Source organism: Triturus cristatus, chromosome 1_1 (assembly GCF_964204655.1).
Source record: "Triturus cristatus chromosome 1_1, aTriCri1.1, whole genome shotgun sequence".
Taxonomy (NCBI): Eukaryota; Metazoa; Chordata; class Amphibia; order Caudata; family Salamandridae; genus Triturus; species Triturus cristatus.
The window spans coordinates 37,105,854-37,122,665 of NC_140579.1; the positions used below are offsets into that span (position 1 = coordinate 37,105,854).

Sequence of the window (16,812 nt, forward strand, 5' to 3'; positions counted from 1 at the left end):
CTTGCACTGAAAGCATTCCTTCCCTCTGTCCGGGGAAGTGTGGTGCAGGTGTTCACGGACAACACCACCGCCATGTGGTATTGCAACAAACGGAGCGGGGTGGGGTCCTGGACCCTATGTCAGGAGGCTCTGTGCCTCTGGACATGGCTGGAACATCAAGGCATTACCTTGGTGGTTCAACACCTGACAGGTTCTCTGAACGCCAGGGCGGACCAACTCAGCCGCCGGTGCTTGATGGATCACAAATGGCGTCTGCACTCGAATGTGGTGCAAGGTCTCTTTCAGCAGTGGGGAGAGCCTTGGTTAGATCTAGTCGCTATCGGAGAGAAAGCGCAATGTCATCAGTTCTGCGCGTTGGAATTTCCCCCGCTCCGACTGCCTCTTCGGGAGGATCTTCTGTCGCAGCATCAGGGGACGGTCCTCCACCCGAATCTGTCCAGCCTCCACCTCCATGCGTGGAGATTGAGTGGCGACAGTTGACAGCTTTTGATCTTCCTCCCGAAGTCTGTGATGTCATTCTGGCAGCCAGGTGTCCCTCCACTAAAATGGTATACGCCTGCAGATGGAACAAGTTTGTGGCATGGTGCACAGCTAAGACTGTGGGTCCCCTTTCTGCCCCTCTTTCCGAAGTCCTTCTGTTCCTCTCTTTGGCCCAGCAGGGCTCTGCTCTGGGCACTATCAAAGGCTATCTTTTGGCCATCTCCGCCTTTTTGCGGCTTCCTGATCAGCCTTCTCTTTTTAAGTCCCCGGTTGTTAACCGTTTCCTGAAAGGCATTACGCACACGTTTCCTCCTGTACTGTTTATAATGCCTCAATGGGACTTAAACCTTATCTTGACATATCTGATGTGTGCTCCCTTCGAGCCCCTTCATAGCTGTCCTTTGCGTCTTCTCACTCAAGACGGCTTTCCTGGTAGCTATCACCTCTGCCAGAAGAGTGAGTGAGCTCCAGGCTCTTTCTTCTAAACCTCCTTTCCTTTCTGTTCATCCAGACAAGGTGGTTTTACGTACCTGTCCTTCTTTCTTGGCAAAGGTTGTCACGCCCTTCCACATCGGGCAGACCATCACTTGGCCTACCTTCTTTCCGCATCCTTCTAAAGAGGAAGAGAGGCTCCACCGTCTGGACCCAAAACGTGCGCTCTCGTTCTACCTGACGCGCACGTAACAGTTCCGGGTGGATGACCAGCTCTTTGTTGGCTACATGGGCACAAAAATAGGTCGGGCTGTGCACAACGGACCATCTCTTGGTGGGTCGTTCTCTGCATCAAGGCCTGTTACTCGTTGGCCGTGAAGGAGCCTCCTGTGGGGCTGCGTGCCCATTCTACCAGGGCAACGGCAGCCACTACTGCCTTGGGACGCGGCGTCCCCTTGCAGGACATTTGTCAGTCAGCTACGTGGGCCTCGCACACGTTTACCAAGCATTACTGCCTTGACACTATGGTCCGGAGAGACTGCTTCTTTGGCCGTTCTGTTCTTCGTGACTTTCTGGTGTAATCTGTTCGCAGACCCACCACCAGGGTTGGTATTGCAGGGGTAGCTATTCTAAGGTAAGGAATCTATCACTAACGTGTCTCTTTCAGATGCACAAGTTACTACTAGTAAGAGACATTAGTTAGTGATAGATTCCTTACCGCCCGCCCATCCTCCCCGTTCTGCGAACTGATTTCTAGGGTTAAGGTCATCCCTTTCAGGGCCCTAGTTTCATGGCACCAGTGGTCAGTTTCTTGCATGGCTCTGCGTTCCTGGCGCGGAAAGTCTTGTACAGAACTGACATCGGCGCACATGGGCGGCGCCTAAGTAGTCTCCGTGACGTCACCTCGGCGCATATGACGCCAGTGACGGACGCGGAGCCGCACAACGCCACTTATTGATGCGGAGGGGTACTGCTACGAAAAGACTTTACGGATCCAGTCTAACGCCTGGGGATATTCTAAGGTAAGGAATCTATCACTAACTAATGTCTCTTACAGATATATCGTTACACATGTAGTAATTTGTGCGACAATACAAGTACCAATATTTACTGGAGGCTCAATATTTATCAGAGTTTGTTAATGTTTAAGTTTCTTCGCAATAATAGAATAAAATGTGCAGTGCATAATAAAACAAACTTTGCAAGAGAAATCTGTAATAAAAAAAATACAGAATTTCCCATCTCAATAAAATAATCTCACTTTCAGTGTGTTTCTTTCACTTATGTGAACATTTTAACTGTCATTTTCATTTGTTTATCCTAACAATGGACAATAACTAAACATCACCTTTTCATCTGGTTTTTGTAATCTTATTTTTGGGATTTGCAAAAATAGCTCTTACGCAGTACTTGTATTTTTTTTTTAATCCACCCTCTTCCTATTCTCCCCATAGCTGCACCATTTTCAACCCTAGAGGTACCTGTTTTTATCTTGGTCCTCCACCATTTACCTAATCTCCCCACTTTATTATAGTACTAGTAACAGCACAATATATTGACTTTTTGTAACCAAGTGATAACATTTTAACGTACTTCTGTTACTTATATTGTACAGCTACTCAGCAAGCTACAAATTACAACAAAAAAATCACATAGGCGAAACCTAATGCATTTACTAATGCTTGTTTTTTTTTGTAGTAGGTCTGCTCTTTGACCTGCCATTCAGCTTGGTTGCTGGCTCTGATAGTAGGTTTCATGACCTCACAAATCAACTGTAAACTCATTACAGTTGAGCAGCTATTTCATTTCATTATTAAAGGTGACTGAAGATGTCCCAACTTGGAGATTGACTTTAAACCAAGGATTGCAGGCTCCCATATATTCTATTGTCATACATACTATATTTTGTCTGAGTTGATAATAAGGTAGATTTACCTAGGGGACAATTAACATTTTATTTACTCTTTCAAGTGAGCTTTTTCTTTGACATTCACAAAAGGGATTTGCTGCACATTAAGGCTGTAAACTGTGGGTCGCACAAGTATGACTGTAGGGTGGCAAATGCAGTCTCTATTTCTGACCACTCGTACACCATTTAATGTTGCCATTAACTGTATAAATACTAAAAGCAAGACACTTAGAACAGCCAAGCACTTGACTTGAGCTCCCCCTCAAGCGCTAGTACTTGCACACTCCAGAAAAACCAAATATCATTAGTTGATGAAAATGGCCTTTAAATGTACTCACGTTCTCCTCTCACCTTTGTTTTCGGAATGTCACTTTGAATCGTTTTTAAGTTCAATTATCCATTTATGTTGAGAAAAAATACTTTAAAGTATTCTTGTCAGGTTTCTTTCTGTAATATCAATATTTTTCCATGATCATCCATTTGAATCAGTTTTCCCTTCCATTTTCATCATTTTTTTTTTGTTGCTCTCTGACTGTTTTTTTTCATTGGCACGTAGTGAGGCCTTGTAGAACGCTTTAGTATAATACAGACTGGTCACCCGACCTCTGTGCTTAATTTCTAGAAAAGTGCCAGGGCCCTTATCAGGAAGCCACTGCAGGGTGTAGCACCCATTGCCCAGCCGGTATGAGTGCCACTACTGGCCATCGCACTCCTGCAAGTCTAGCCATTAAGACTATTCCAAGCCACCCAAAGCTATAAGAATGTCGTGGAATAGTTTGAATTGTCATATGTAATGTATGACGAATTATTACGCACAGTTATGTTTATCTCAAGATTAGACGGAAAGAGCCACCAAGTGGTAGACTATCATTAGTGCCGGTGTTGAGAATTAAGCGCTGGGGCCGAACACCCTTAAACCATTGGCTCAAATTAAGCACTTCCTGACGTAGGTGCAACACCCCTTCCTTTCAGGAGCTGACTGAGCTGAGGCTAAATGCTACTAGTTGTAAGCTCAGAAAAGAAAAAAATTATTTAAATTTGTGCTCGCAGCCACACATCGTCCAACATTAAAACTAATTTCTCAGTATGCTCATTTGTAGCTGTCCAGATGGTCCTAGGGCAGTTGGAGTTTGTGGGACCCAGAGACAAAAACTAGTTGATGGCCCTGACCCACAGTCCTGGTTTCAGTCCTGGCTACCCAGCTTGACCAAACTGGGTGACCCTATTAAACCACTTTTCCCTCACTGCCTTATTTTACTCAATCTCTTTTGCGTGCAGAAGAAAACCAACTTTTTGCTTGAATCGTTAATACATTTGTTAGGGCAGAAGGGGTGTGGTTCATTAATTATAAGTACATGCTACTCAGCGTAGTGATTTAATTAATGTGCTAAAGTGAAACCATACAAAATACTTAAATTCAGGGAGCCAGCGATAGTAGCAAAGCAGAAGTGGAGAAAATTGCTAGTCAGCCCCCAACCTTCTGACAGTGGTGGTCATTCTCCCGGCCAAACACCAGGCCTGTTCAGTAGCACACCTGAAAAAGATTTCCACTTTCTTACATTAATTAATTTAATAAAGTACACCTAGGACTCCTCTTAGGCGAACCATGGGGTGGTTGCAAAAGGTAGGAAATAAACTATTCCTGAGAAAATGAATTCAGAATATCATCTGATAAGACAACCCATCCTATCATCTGGGTGAAAGTCTCTCAGAGTACGACAACCTCCAGCAATTTTCACTTTCTGTGACAAGAAAACCCGAACCAGCCACTACCTTCTATTATGAAATTCGATGCACTGGACTGCGTGAAGTGGTCACATGATCTGCTGCATTGAACTAAAGCGCTAAACGAGCAAGTTTCTTACCTTCAGTAACGCTTTTTCTGGTGGATACAGTAACTGGCTATGGATTCCTCGCCTTTACTCCATGCACAGTATTCCACTGAAAGTTTTCTCCTTAGCTCTCCCATGTCGAAGTCACAATGGAACGACATCATTGGAGCCATAAGAAGACCTCGTTGGCGTGCTGACGTCAGTTTTATCCATTTTTTCCGTGCCTTCAAGATGAACGGGCAAACCGACAACATTTTCACAAGTATACATAGTACACAAAACAGAACTAAAACTGGAAATTCTAAATCATAGGCATTTCCTTATGTCAAGTATCACATTATTTCAACAATAAAATACATGAAATGCATACCAATAATTTTTTGGTGTAAACAGGCAGACAACGGGGAGGCGGGTGGGTCAGTGAGGAATCCACATGCGGATCCTTTATCTGCCAGAAAAAAACGTTACCGAAGGTAAGTAACTTGTTCTTCTGATGGATAAATCTGCCTGTGTCTTCTTCACCTTTTGAAATGACTCCCCCAAACAGTCCTGCTCCTATCGGAGGGTGCTTGCCTACCTATACCAAAAAAATCCTGCAGCACTGAACATGCAAAATGGCCATCCCTCCTTACCTCCGAGTCCAAGGAATAGTGTTTCACAAAAGTTTGGAGTGAGGCCCAAGTTGCCACCTTGCAGATGTCTACAACAGGGACACCTCTAACCAAAGACGAAGAAGACGACTTAGCTCTGGTAGAATGAGCTCGAATACCTTCAGGAGGCTCCTTCTTGGCCAGGGCGAAGTAGATCTTGATACAGAGTATAATCCACCTGGACAGCGTTTTTTTGTAGACAGCCTTGCCGGTCATCTTGGACACATATCCGATGAAGAGTTGGTCGTCCAACATGAAGTCCTTAGTCCTATCCAGGTAGAAGTTGACTGCCCTCTTAGGGTCTAGGCGGTGAAGTCTCTCCTCCCGCTTAGAAGGGTGAGGGGAAGGATAGAAAGTAGACAAAGGCATGGATTGCTCTACGTGGAAAGGAGTGATCTTTTCCGGAGGGAAAGCAGCTCTGGTCCTAAGAACCATCTTATCCGCATGGAATGAAGTAAATGGAGGCTTGGAACTAAGAGCTTGCAACTCACTCACCCTCCTAGCAGAAGTGATTGCAACCAGAAATATTGTCTTAAACTCCAAGAACCTTAAGGGACAACTATGTAAAGGTTCAAAGGGGGAACCCATCTTGAAAGAGAACTAAATTTAAATCCCACTGAGGCATGATAAAGGGAGTGGGAGGAAACCTATTAGTGAGACCATTAATAAATATCATAACTATGGGAGATTTGAACGACGAGGGTTGATCTGGTAAACAGAGAAAAGCCAACAAGGCTGACAAGTAGCCTTGAACGGTATCTACTGCACAACCCTCTTGAGCAAGAAAAAGAGCACTCATAATATCAGACAGATGGGCCTGCAAAAGATCTATAGAGCTCTTTCCACACCACTTAACAAACCTGGCCTACCTACCAGAATAGACCGATTTGGTGGAGTGTCTCCTGGCCGATAGAATAACATCCGCCACATCCAGTGGGAAAGAGGAAGAACTCAGTTTGCCCCGTTGAATCTCCAGGCATGAAGGTGCAGGCTCTGGAGGAGGGATTGCAGAACCTGCCCCTGCGATTGCAAGAGGAGGTCTGCCCTGAGAGGGAGACTGAGCAGAGGGTGCAATGAGAGGTAAAGAAGGTCTGTGTACCATACCTTTCTTGGCTAGTCCGGGGCGATCAATATGACTTGGGCCCGGATTTGGCGAACCTTCCTCTGAACTCCAGGAATCAAGGGTATGGGAGGAAATGCGTAAAGAAGATGTTTGCCCCAATCTAACAAACTCGTCCCCTAGTGCCCCTGGAACAGATACTGGAGACTGCAGAATGACATGCAGTGTGTGTTCTAGTCAGTGGCAAATAGGTCCAACCGAAAAGAAGAAAAACGCATCCTGAAAATATGATGGACCACCTCTAGATGGAGACGCCACTTGTGATCGGCCGAGTACTGCCGACAGAGACTGTCCGCACGCACATTCAGCTCTTCGGCCAGATGATTTGCAATAACGCAACCCTGATAGTTCTGAGCCTAGGACCAAAGTCGCAGAACCTCTGCAGAGACGATACGACCCTACTCTTCCCTGCTTGTTGTTGTCTGTCAGAACCTGAACCGACTGACCGCGAAAAGAGGGAAGAAAGGCCTTGAGAGCCAAACGTATTGCCTGCATTTCCAGAAGACTGATGTTAAACAATCTTTCCTCTGGAGACCAAGGCCTTTGACCTCCAGATCCCCAGTTGAGCTCCCCACCCCAGAGTGGAGGCAGCCATTATCCCTGTGGTCACCGGAGAGGGAGGTTGAAATGGCTTCCCTTAAGACAGGTTGCCTGAAACACTCCACCATAACAGATCCACTGCAGTGTCTCGATCCTGACCACCTCTTTGAGATCTCTGTTGAAACCACTGCCTACGGAGGCACCACTGGAGGGCCTCATGTGCCGGCATGCAGGGTTGACCAACAGCATGCAGGAAGTGAACAGACTGAGCAGGCGCAAGACCTTCAGGACCTTCACAACCGCTCCATTCTGAAAAAGTGGAATCATAGCCTGGATGTTTTGAATCCTCTGCAGAGGTGGAAAGGCACGGCTCACAGTAGTGTCCAGTACTGCCCCTATGAACAGGTTGCGCTCAGGGGGCTCCAGGTGAGGTTTGGGTACATTTATCCAAACAGCCGTGTTTCTTGCAAATGATGCAGCACCATCTCTGGTGACTTTGCGTTTAGCAGCCAGTCGTCCAAATAGGGCAAACAGGAACCCCCAATCTTTTGAAATGTGCTGCTACGGTTGCCATCAGCTTTGTGAAGACCCGAGGTGCGGAAGTAAGACCGAACATAAGGACCGCAAAGTGGTAATTTTGAGACCCCACCGTAAAACAGAGATACTTCCGATGCGACTCAAGGGTGGGAATGTGAAAATACGCATCCTGCAAATCGATCGACACCATACAATCTTCCTGCTGCAATGCCAGAAGAACCTGAGCCGGGGTCAACATCTTGCACTTATCCTGCTTGAGGTAAAAATTGAAGACCCTGAGGTCTAGGTTCAGCCTCAAGCGACTGTCCTGTTTAGGAATCAGGAAGTACTGACCCCTTTTCTGCTATGGAACCACCTTTATCACACCTTTTTGTAGTAAAGATAGAACCTCCTACAGGAGAATCAGGAGGTGCTCTTCTGTTACCCTGATGGGGGTGGGGGGAGAAAGGAGGGAGGGAACTCCTGGAAGGGTGGGGCGTACCCATTTTCTACATGGTTCAACATCCCAGAAATCTGAAATAACAGACCTCCAATTCTGTTGAAAATGGGAATCCAGTCCTCCCAATGGACAAGCGTGCTCTAGGATGGAGGAGCTAGAGCTGCTTCCCTGCAGTACCAGTTGGAGGGGCAGAAGAGGAGGACGAGGAGACTTGCTGTTGTGCTGAACCTTGCAGACCTGTACTGTACCCCCTGCATGACCTGTAAAGGGAGTTCGCCTGCTGCTGCTGTTGTGGCTGCTGTTTGTCTCGAAATGATAAAGTCCTGCCAAAACCACGAAACCTGCGGTAACCGAAGTCAATGGGCTGTGACTGGAGACCCAATGATCTTACCGTGGCTCTGCTGTCTTCGAAGCGCTGCAGCGGCGAGTCGGCCTTGCCTCCAAATAGACAAGAACCGTCAAAAGGCAAGTCCAATAGGGTTGCTTGGATGACCGGTGAGAATCCAGACCCACGCAGCTAAGCGTACCTCCTGGTTGAAACAGAGTGACCTATTACCCTGGCCACAGAGTCCACAGTGTCCAGATCTGATTGTATGACCTGGCGGGCTGCAGATTGAGTGTCAGAAAGTAACTCCGAAAAATGGCCCTGAACATCTTCAGGAAGCTTCGGGAGCACTTCCCTCACCTAAACCATCAGAGCATGGATATAGGGGCCCAACAGGCATGTCACATTTATCAACTTCAGAGCCATACTACCCAAAGTGAATACTTTCTTTGTGGATTGCTCCACAAGTTTGGATTTTTTCTATCTGCAGGTGTAGACTGGAATGGCCCAGCTGACTGCCTAGAGGAGCACAATAACAGTAGGCAATGGTAAATCCAGCAGATCAGCTGCCTTCCTAATGACAGAGTGATACAAAGTCAACTCTTGTGTTGGATGACCTTTTGGTGAGTAGAGCTTCCATTCAGGAGATGTATCCAGGCCACTAGCCTTCTGCAGGCCCTCACATTCTTGATCAGGGTCAACAATCTCACCCTCCGCAGCCTCCTCATGCTGTTTTTTATACTACTACTCTTCTATCAACCTTTGCGCTTCCCTTCTAGACCTCATTCTTGGGGCTGCCAGATGCAGTGCCGGTGACTTTAGGATCGGCGTCGAAGGGAGGTCCACCGGGATAGTAGACTGCATCGGACAAGGTCGCGCCGGACTGGAGCCACACAGCGTCGGAGAAGATCCGTCCATTGCCTCTCTCCCCTCGAGACTGCACCGGCATCCAGAACCTCGTGTTGAAAGAGGCCAACTCCCCAGAGCCATTGGCATAAAAGGCAAGAGAGGTGCCTGAGGAAAGTGAGGTGGCGAGCCTCCCAGGGAGTATGCCAGCGGGCCCATAAGGCCAACTGGTGCGCCAGCAGGGTTAGCCGCTCTGACAAACAAGCCAAAGATCGCATTGAGTTAATGAGATGGATCCGTACCTGGAGTTGGGAAGGCAGGATACCCTGGGTACGGTACTGCGCGTTCTGAGCCAGCTCAAGGAGGCAGCACAATCTACTCCGGTTGTGGTGCCGGAGACCCTGGAGCCGGGAATGGAGTAGCCGGCGGAAAAGGCATCATTTCTCTCTGCACTGGTGAAGTCACCACTCTCTGAGCCGAAGACAGTGCTGGAGTCACCTCAGGAGAAGGAGAGACTTCATCCTTGCAATGATGTTGGGGAGCAGGAGACCCTGACTTCAGTGTCCATCCTTTGACGAATGACATCGAGAACCATGGCATTGCTTCTTTTTATGCTTCCTCGACGACTTCGAGGTATGCGGAGTCAGTGACTTGGTCCCGGACCTCGACCTCCTTCGACCTCTTTTCTGCTTTTTTGCCTTAGCCATAAACAGCTTGGCCTTGCTCTCCTTTAAAGCCTTGGGGTTCATGCGCGTGCATGGCTAACACTCACCGACGGTGTGGTCGGACAAGAGACAGCACAAACTATCTTCATGGGGGTCAGTAATCGACATCTGACCCCCACATTCCCTGCATGTCTTGAATCCAGACTTCCTCTGGGTAGCCATGGTCGCTGCTACAAAGACCCGAAGACTTGCAACAAAGAAACTCTCAGAAATGAAAAGCCCTGAAAAACAAATGTTACGCATTAATGGCGCGGAAAAAAAGTAACTGACGTCAGCACGCCGACGAGGTCTTCTTATGGCTCTGATGACATCACGCGGAGTAGCATGTGGAGCTGTTCCATTACGACTTCCTCATGGACGTGGGAGAGCTAAGGAGAAATGTTTCTGTGGAATGCAGCGCATGGGTTAATTCAAAAGGTGAGGAATCTACAGGCAGATGTATCCATCAGAATGTAGAATATTCATACAGTCGCTCGACCACAATGAAAAACGAGGATATTGTGTTGAATGTATAGGAGCCCTTCTCCCTTAGAGCGAGATCCACCAGTGGGAGGAGATAATACCCAATCACATTCACCATTGCTTAACATTGGTGGATGACCAAGTAACATTTATTAGCACTGAAATAGCCTGTAAATTAGTCTTTTCCCATTGTGTCGATGCCTTTGGTATATACCCATAATTGCTGTGCGGGCAGTTACCGTTCAGTATTCTCCAGCTAGGGCAATAACATTTAATTGTGAGATTAGCTCCTGTGTGCCTTAATGGCCCACTCGTTCACTAACTATATCCATCTTATCAACAATCAGGTTTCCTGCAGAGATTTATATGCATTCATATCAACAAGCTGGGTATCAGTATGGAAAAAGTGTTCTCAAAGAAAGCTTTGCGATATTCCATATTGTTGTAAAGGTGACTTTTTAAAAAGAAATTCCACCATAACAAGCTGTGGGCTAGACTAGTTGATGTAAAACCAGCTTTGGGTAGTGCGAATAGCTACCCAGAGCCTTGCTTGCGGTCGCCATTCGGTAGTTATTAGGTCTGCTTTTCCATAGAAAGAGTGTTTTTTTAGGTTGGTAATAACTTTGGCCTTGTTTGACAAATCTTCACAGAACTTTCCAAAAATAAGTCCCCCTGGGTCACCTGCCCTGGATGTAATACTCAAGCTAGTGTTCCCTACCCCCCACGTGACCAGGAAGCCCTGTGCTCCGGCATTTATACCCTACGCGCTGCGCAACCGGTGTGGACGTTTTGCTCGTCCTCCTGGATTAATTCCCGTATCCTGTCTGATTTATGCTTTTGACACGCACGCCGCTACCCGACATCCCGACTGACTTAGCGGATTGCTATTTCCAGCCTCTACAATTCGGGCAGCAATTACTTAACGCGAAGGTAAGAATTCATAATTCCCGACCCGATCAAACCTCGTCCATGGCCACTTCCCCTTTCCTTAATTCTAATTCATGCTTCGCATGTCCCCCCTCTTTTCATCCCTTAGGGTCTGTTTCATCTGCTGAGCCAATTTGGATCCAGCAAGGTGTTCCCCGTACGCTTTCAACAGGTACTGTTTGCCATGCCCCAATCCCGTTTTTTCCCACTTCGCCTTTTCCTACTTAGGCCTTGCGACCTATCATCCATGACCCTGTGTACTCTTCCTTCCCCCAGCGACCCCTCAAGCTGTTTTCCCTCGCCAAAATATCCAACCTTGATTGAATCAACCTTGCGCCACCAGGTAAATTCTAATTGACTCACCTGGTGCCATTCCTTTCTATACATGTATCTGGGGCCTTTTCATTCTTATCCTTATTTACCTTTCTCTTCTCACACAGCACTATATAAGAAATTAGTAACCATCGTCCTGATGATGACCACAATTTAAATTGGTCGAAACGCCGTCAAATTCACAGCATCATTTGTGGCCTCTGCGGGGTCATTCGAGGTTAACTTAAAATTGTATTTATATTTATCCAAACTGTACTTGTTGACCCCGAATAGCTCAATTTTTAACTGTTTCCCGCCATTCCACGCTGTTTTTACCACTTGTGTCACTGCGCCGTTCACTCTCACAAGCCCGTTCAGTGCACATTTTGTTGTTATGGTTACTCCAATCCAATTGTAAGTAGTGCTGTATAACTACCTGCAAATAACAACCCTTATTTTCTATTTCTTGGTCTTCCCTCCTCCCTTTGTGCCCCCTCCTCAAGTGATTAACGCACTTTGTGTAACGGTCTTTATTAATGATTACTGGTTGAGACATTGTTGTTTTTGATACATAACTTACCCGGTCTCAACTGGGTAAAAGGGTTTACTCCTGTATTCTGTTCCTTATGACCTCACATATGACATCACTCATGACAAGGATATAAACTCAAGTTTTAGCTTCCAATTTCAAATTCCTTATTTACTAAACCTTTAGAAATCTTCAGTTTTACACTTTGCTTGTTCTTGTGTATGTACTTTATTGATCTGGTATTTCATTTTTGATGGGCTCTCACCCCGCCACAACAAGGTGTTGTGGACTCCTAGGGGTCCGTGGACTGCTGATTAAGAACCGCAAACCTAGAACATACTTTGTGTTGTTGACCTGGAGGTTTTTTGATAATGGGTCTTTTAGATGCATAAAAGGCGAACTAATCTTTACAAAGTCGTTATTTCGTACCATTTTTATTTGCTTTAAAATGTGTTTTCAAAAATATTCAAACACGTAAAATATCTACATTCCCATTTATACAATAGCTTAGCTGGTGGGCAGTGCAGAGGTAAACTCAATAGTATTGTGTCATTTCAAACATTTAGAAGGGTTGTCCACATGAAAAGCAAGCATATTACATGCGTAATTACTTCCACATATTCGCTATGTCATCTGATCTGTTAAAGGTGTCTTCGGTTGCAAAATGTATATGGGAAACGACTTTTTACTCTTATTGTCCATGTCCTTTATAGGGGCGTCTAGCGGAGAGAGCGTTGTCCAGCAGCAAGAGGAACCAGAATGGAGGAATGACCTTTGATGCCCTTGACATGCCTCCTACAGACACATGAATGGGACCGGCCTTCGTCATGTGTTCGTCAGTTGCCTCTTCCTTCATCCATCAAAGCTCCATACATGGTCCACCTCTCCACTAACCTGTGCAGATGGACTTTACTAAAGGTTTACATGGAAATGGCCTAAAGACATGCAGGATCTGATGCTAGACGTTCTCTTCTACCTCCATACGTGTTTGTCCCGAAGTTGTCTGTCTTTTATTCATGTTCATTGTCCTCCCACGTGCTCTTTCTTGGTGTGAAATCGCAAAATGGTACTTTGTTGTAGCAAACCGCATCCAGAATCATTTTAATCCTTTACCAGTCAGATAAACTCGCGCAATCCTATAAGTGCCTTGTAAAAAAGAGAAAGAAACATGGAATCTATGCAGCTAATTACGAAACACTAAAGACAGTCAACCGTGGTTTTCACATCCTGTTTCAGTACTTGATTAAACTAGCAGCATCTGAACATTCGGACTCTGGTTCTTCAGTACTTCAGCTGCTCATGTGTTATGCCCCATTGCAGCGATGCTTCGGAAGAGGCAATGAAGGTTTGAGTGCAGGTTGCAGCAGCCCAACTTACTCTGATCTCGAGTTCTCGGGTGCCAAGACCCTGATCACAGACAGCCCCGAGTGTCTCAAACATGGGGCCTACATTCACATGATCGAAGCATGTGGGTGGCGCTCTCTTGCAATCACAGTGACATTACTGCTCTGCACCTTTAACTGCAGAGCTCTCCCTTATGACAAGCTATTGGGGATTGAAACCTACCTGAGGAAGTAGGAAGGGACTATTGGAGTTTGGCACCATGGATGTCTTGGAAGAAACTATTTCCTATTTTCGGTGGAGAAGTGTTTGAGATTTGCTTGACTTCCTTTTCATTTTGGGTGCAAATCTTACAGAACACCTCCACCTTGTACCGCGGCGTGCCCCTCTCCTGCCTCCATGTTTAGAATGTTCTTTCTTTTGCCACAGTCATTCATACTCACAAGTACACACACTTTGTAGGTGTCCTTAAGTAAATGGAGCCTATATTCATGGATATGGGTCTGTGTTGACTAACTTGGATATAGTGCACCGGTAGCATTCTGCGTTTGTACTGCAGCGATTGTTGACCAGGTGCCAGAGTCCTGGTTACAAGCACCAGATATGAGCCAACCATCGCAGGCTTCAAGTAGAGTGCGCCAGCGGGTACAGCAGCTCCTGCGGTGTGCAGCGACATGAGCATTCCTTCTGAGGATTGGGGATCCCAATCTCAATTGTAGATGGTCCATACTATTCAGAACCGATCCGTTGTGGGGGGTTCAGACATTATCCAATGATGCCAAACGTGGTGCTTATGCGCCGAAGATTCAGGGGTATGAAGTTTATCCATCATGGTTTGTGTAAAGGATTGCAGACATCCAAGTGCCCTCGAGAGGCCACGGGGGGCTGAACAATGTAATCTACTTGTCTGGCTTTTGGGACCAGCTGACGGCCCCAGCGGAGTATGTATAGGGGACTGCGGCCATAAGGGGCCTGATTAGTACTTCAATCATTCCAAAAAGCGTTATCTTTCCTCTAAAAGCAGGTCTCTTTCCTACTGTTTTTCTAGTGTAGAGAGGGCAGTCCTGTTTTTTACTAAATGTTCTCATCTGGTAATTGTTGCATGTATTGGATTGTAGTGCCCTAAATTGTGAACCCTCGTGCCTTTTTAGCTCTTGTTGCACACTAGTACGTTTAAAACTAACATTTATGTGCAAACCGTGTTGGTGCGTCAAATCCCCATCCTGGAAAACAATATGCACTTGGACAGAAATCCCAAATTCTGCAGGGATTTTCCTGGCCCAATGCCACAGAAGCTCTTGAAATAACAAGTCAAACCCTTTCACACAAATAGCAGTCAAAGTTTTTTTGTCTTCAAAATGGTCCACAAAGCATTAAAGGAGCGGAAACCATTCACCCTCTTCTGATAGTTTTACTGGACCCTATGAACATCCATGAATGGAGAGAACACTTCTTGTACATGTACCACAATTTGTGGATTCGCTAAACCTAGTGCTTGAAATTATTTGTAAATAATTGTAGTCTTTTATTTGGAGGAGGTGAGAGTTAATTTGAAGCAAATAAAATACAGCGATTTAGGAACTAAGCGTATTCTTAAAATATCAAGTAGATGTTTGGGGCCAGTATGGTTGCATTACTATAAATTATTTAAAGCTGATGTTTTTGTGATAATTCGATCTCACTTAACACTGGACACTTATTTTAATGGCTATTATTCCACGAGTCATGTAGAGGCGATTTATATACATGGCATAAAGGATCCCCGGCCGTATAAATAAGGATATTGTAAGCCACCCAGGAGTTGCACTCACAAGAAGCACCACTCTGCTTAAGGGGGCACTGATGCAGTTACTTAATTGCTGGACATGCAAAGTTTAGGGAGTTAAACGTGTGGTTAATCTGACCCCTGCTGGCCAGAATGGCGAATGCTCTTTTGGCTGAACTGTTTTTTTAAAATCTACTTCCCCTAAACGTGCAACCCAAAGCTGCCGTGAATGCTGGACTGACCTATGAACGTTTCAGACCTATTGCGCCTACTGTCAGCACTTCTATCAGCCAGGATTGCCGTAGCCGAATTACCAGGCGCCCAGAGACCCCGCATTGAAACAGCAAATTCTCACCTGTCATCAACCATCCTTGAACACATACCTTTATTTATACATCTATTTTAATGACTAATTTATTTTACATGAAGTCATTTTAGAGGAAATAGTTTGTGTTTGACATCCGAGAGCCTGTTTTTATCAATTGCCTGGTAAATGTGCTGCTTTTGTTTTCATGTGCTTTTTGTAGTCTTTTATAACCCTGGGCGTAGTTTGCGAAGTAGCGCTACGCGTAGTGCACTTCGCGAGCTACGCGTAGCTTCGCAAACTGCGTAGTGCACTGTACAAGATGCTGTTCGCACTGATTGCACAGTGCCGGATGCTTGTCCGCACTGTGCAATCAGTGCAAACTGCATCTTGCACAGTGCAAGTGGTCGTTTTCTGCCGCTCGAGTAGATTTCTACTCGAGCGGCAGCTTTCTCAACGCGGACTGGTAGTTTCTCATCACGAGCGGTCGCAAGCATACGCGACCACTCGCAATGAGAAACCTGTCGTCCTCGCGTTGAGAAGCTCGCCGGGAGGTTTATTTTCTACGCTCGCGATCGGCAACTTGATGTTGCTGATCGCGAACGAGGAAAAAGTCTCGCCGGGATGTCATTTTGCTTGCTCGCGGTCGCCAACTTGACATTGAGGACCGCGAGCAAGCAAAAAATGACCGCTGCACTATGCTATGCTACGAGTGTTTGCACTGTGCTACATGCAATTCGCATAGTGCGAAGTAGCGCAAACTTCACAAACTACGCGAGCATAGCGTGGTGCTTTGCCCAGGCTTAGTCTTTTATCCATGAAGGGACTTTAAATTCTTACCCATTTGCAACTGTCTTGAATCATATTTCTCTTATGTCCTTGACAAACTCTCATTTGATGTTTCATTGTACTGTAGTAGGGCTGAACTAATTTGCTCCGTAACAATTTCTAATTGTTGCTTTTGAATACTTTATGCGCGAATATGGATTGTTTGTATTATAAATACAAAATAAAGTTTATTTCTGCAAACGTGTTTTCTTTATTTAAAATAATTATTTTGCTGGTAATTGTAAAAGAGCAAAAACTGTTTATCATCCCAATCTAAAGATTTGGTCAACATAAGGCCAAGCTCTTGTGTCTAATTTAAAACTGATATATAGAGTATATATCGGCATCTAGGAAACTAAAAAAGGCAGTAAAGCACTAAAACGGACGACACAGAAAGGAAACTTAGATGAACCTCTCCCAGACGGGCACGTGCCCCCCTCCGCCCTCCTTTGTGCACCTTAGCCATCCCTTTCCCCATAACTAGTAATAAGATCTAGAGACTTAGCTGC

General features: G+C 45.7%; 1 protein-coding gene across 1 annotated transcript in view; it reads left to right on the forward strand.

Moving 5' to 3' along the window:
* Positions 1-16,496, forward strand: part of LOC146869280 (RNA helicase MOV-10-like) — a 283,487-nt gene extending 266,991 nt beyond the window's left edge. Inside the window, exon 17 of the mRNA XM_085633089.1 lies at positions 12,779-16,496. Coding sequence (XP_085489215.1) covers positions 12,779-12,843 — 65 coding nt within the window. The 3' untranslated portion in view covers positions 12,844-16,496. The remainder of the gene's footprint in view (positions 1-12,778) is intronic.
* Positions 16,497-16,812: the final 316 nt, after the last annotated feature.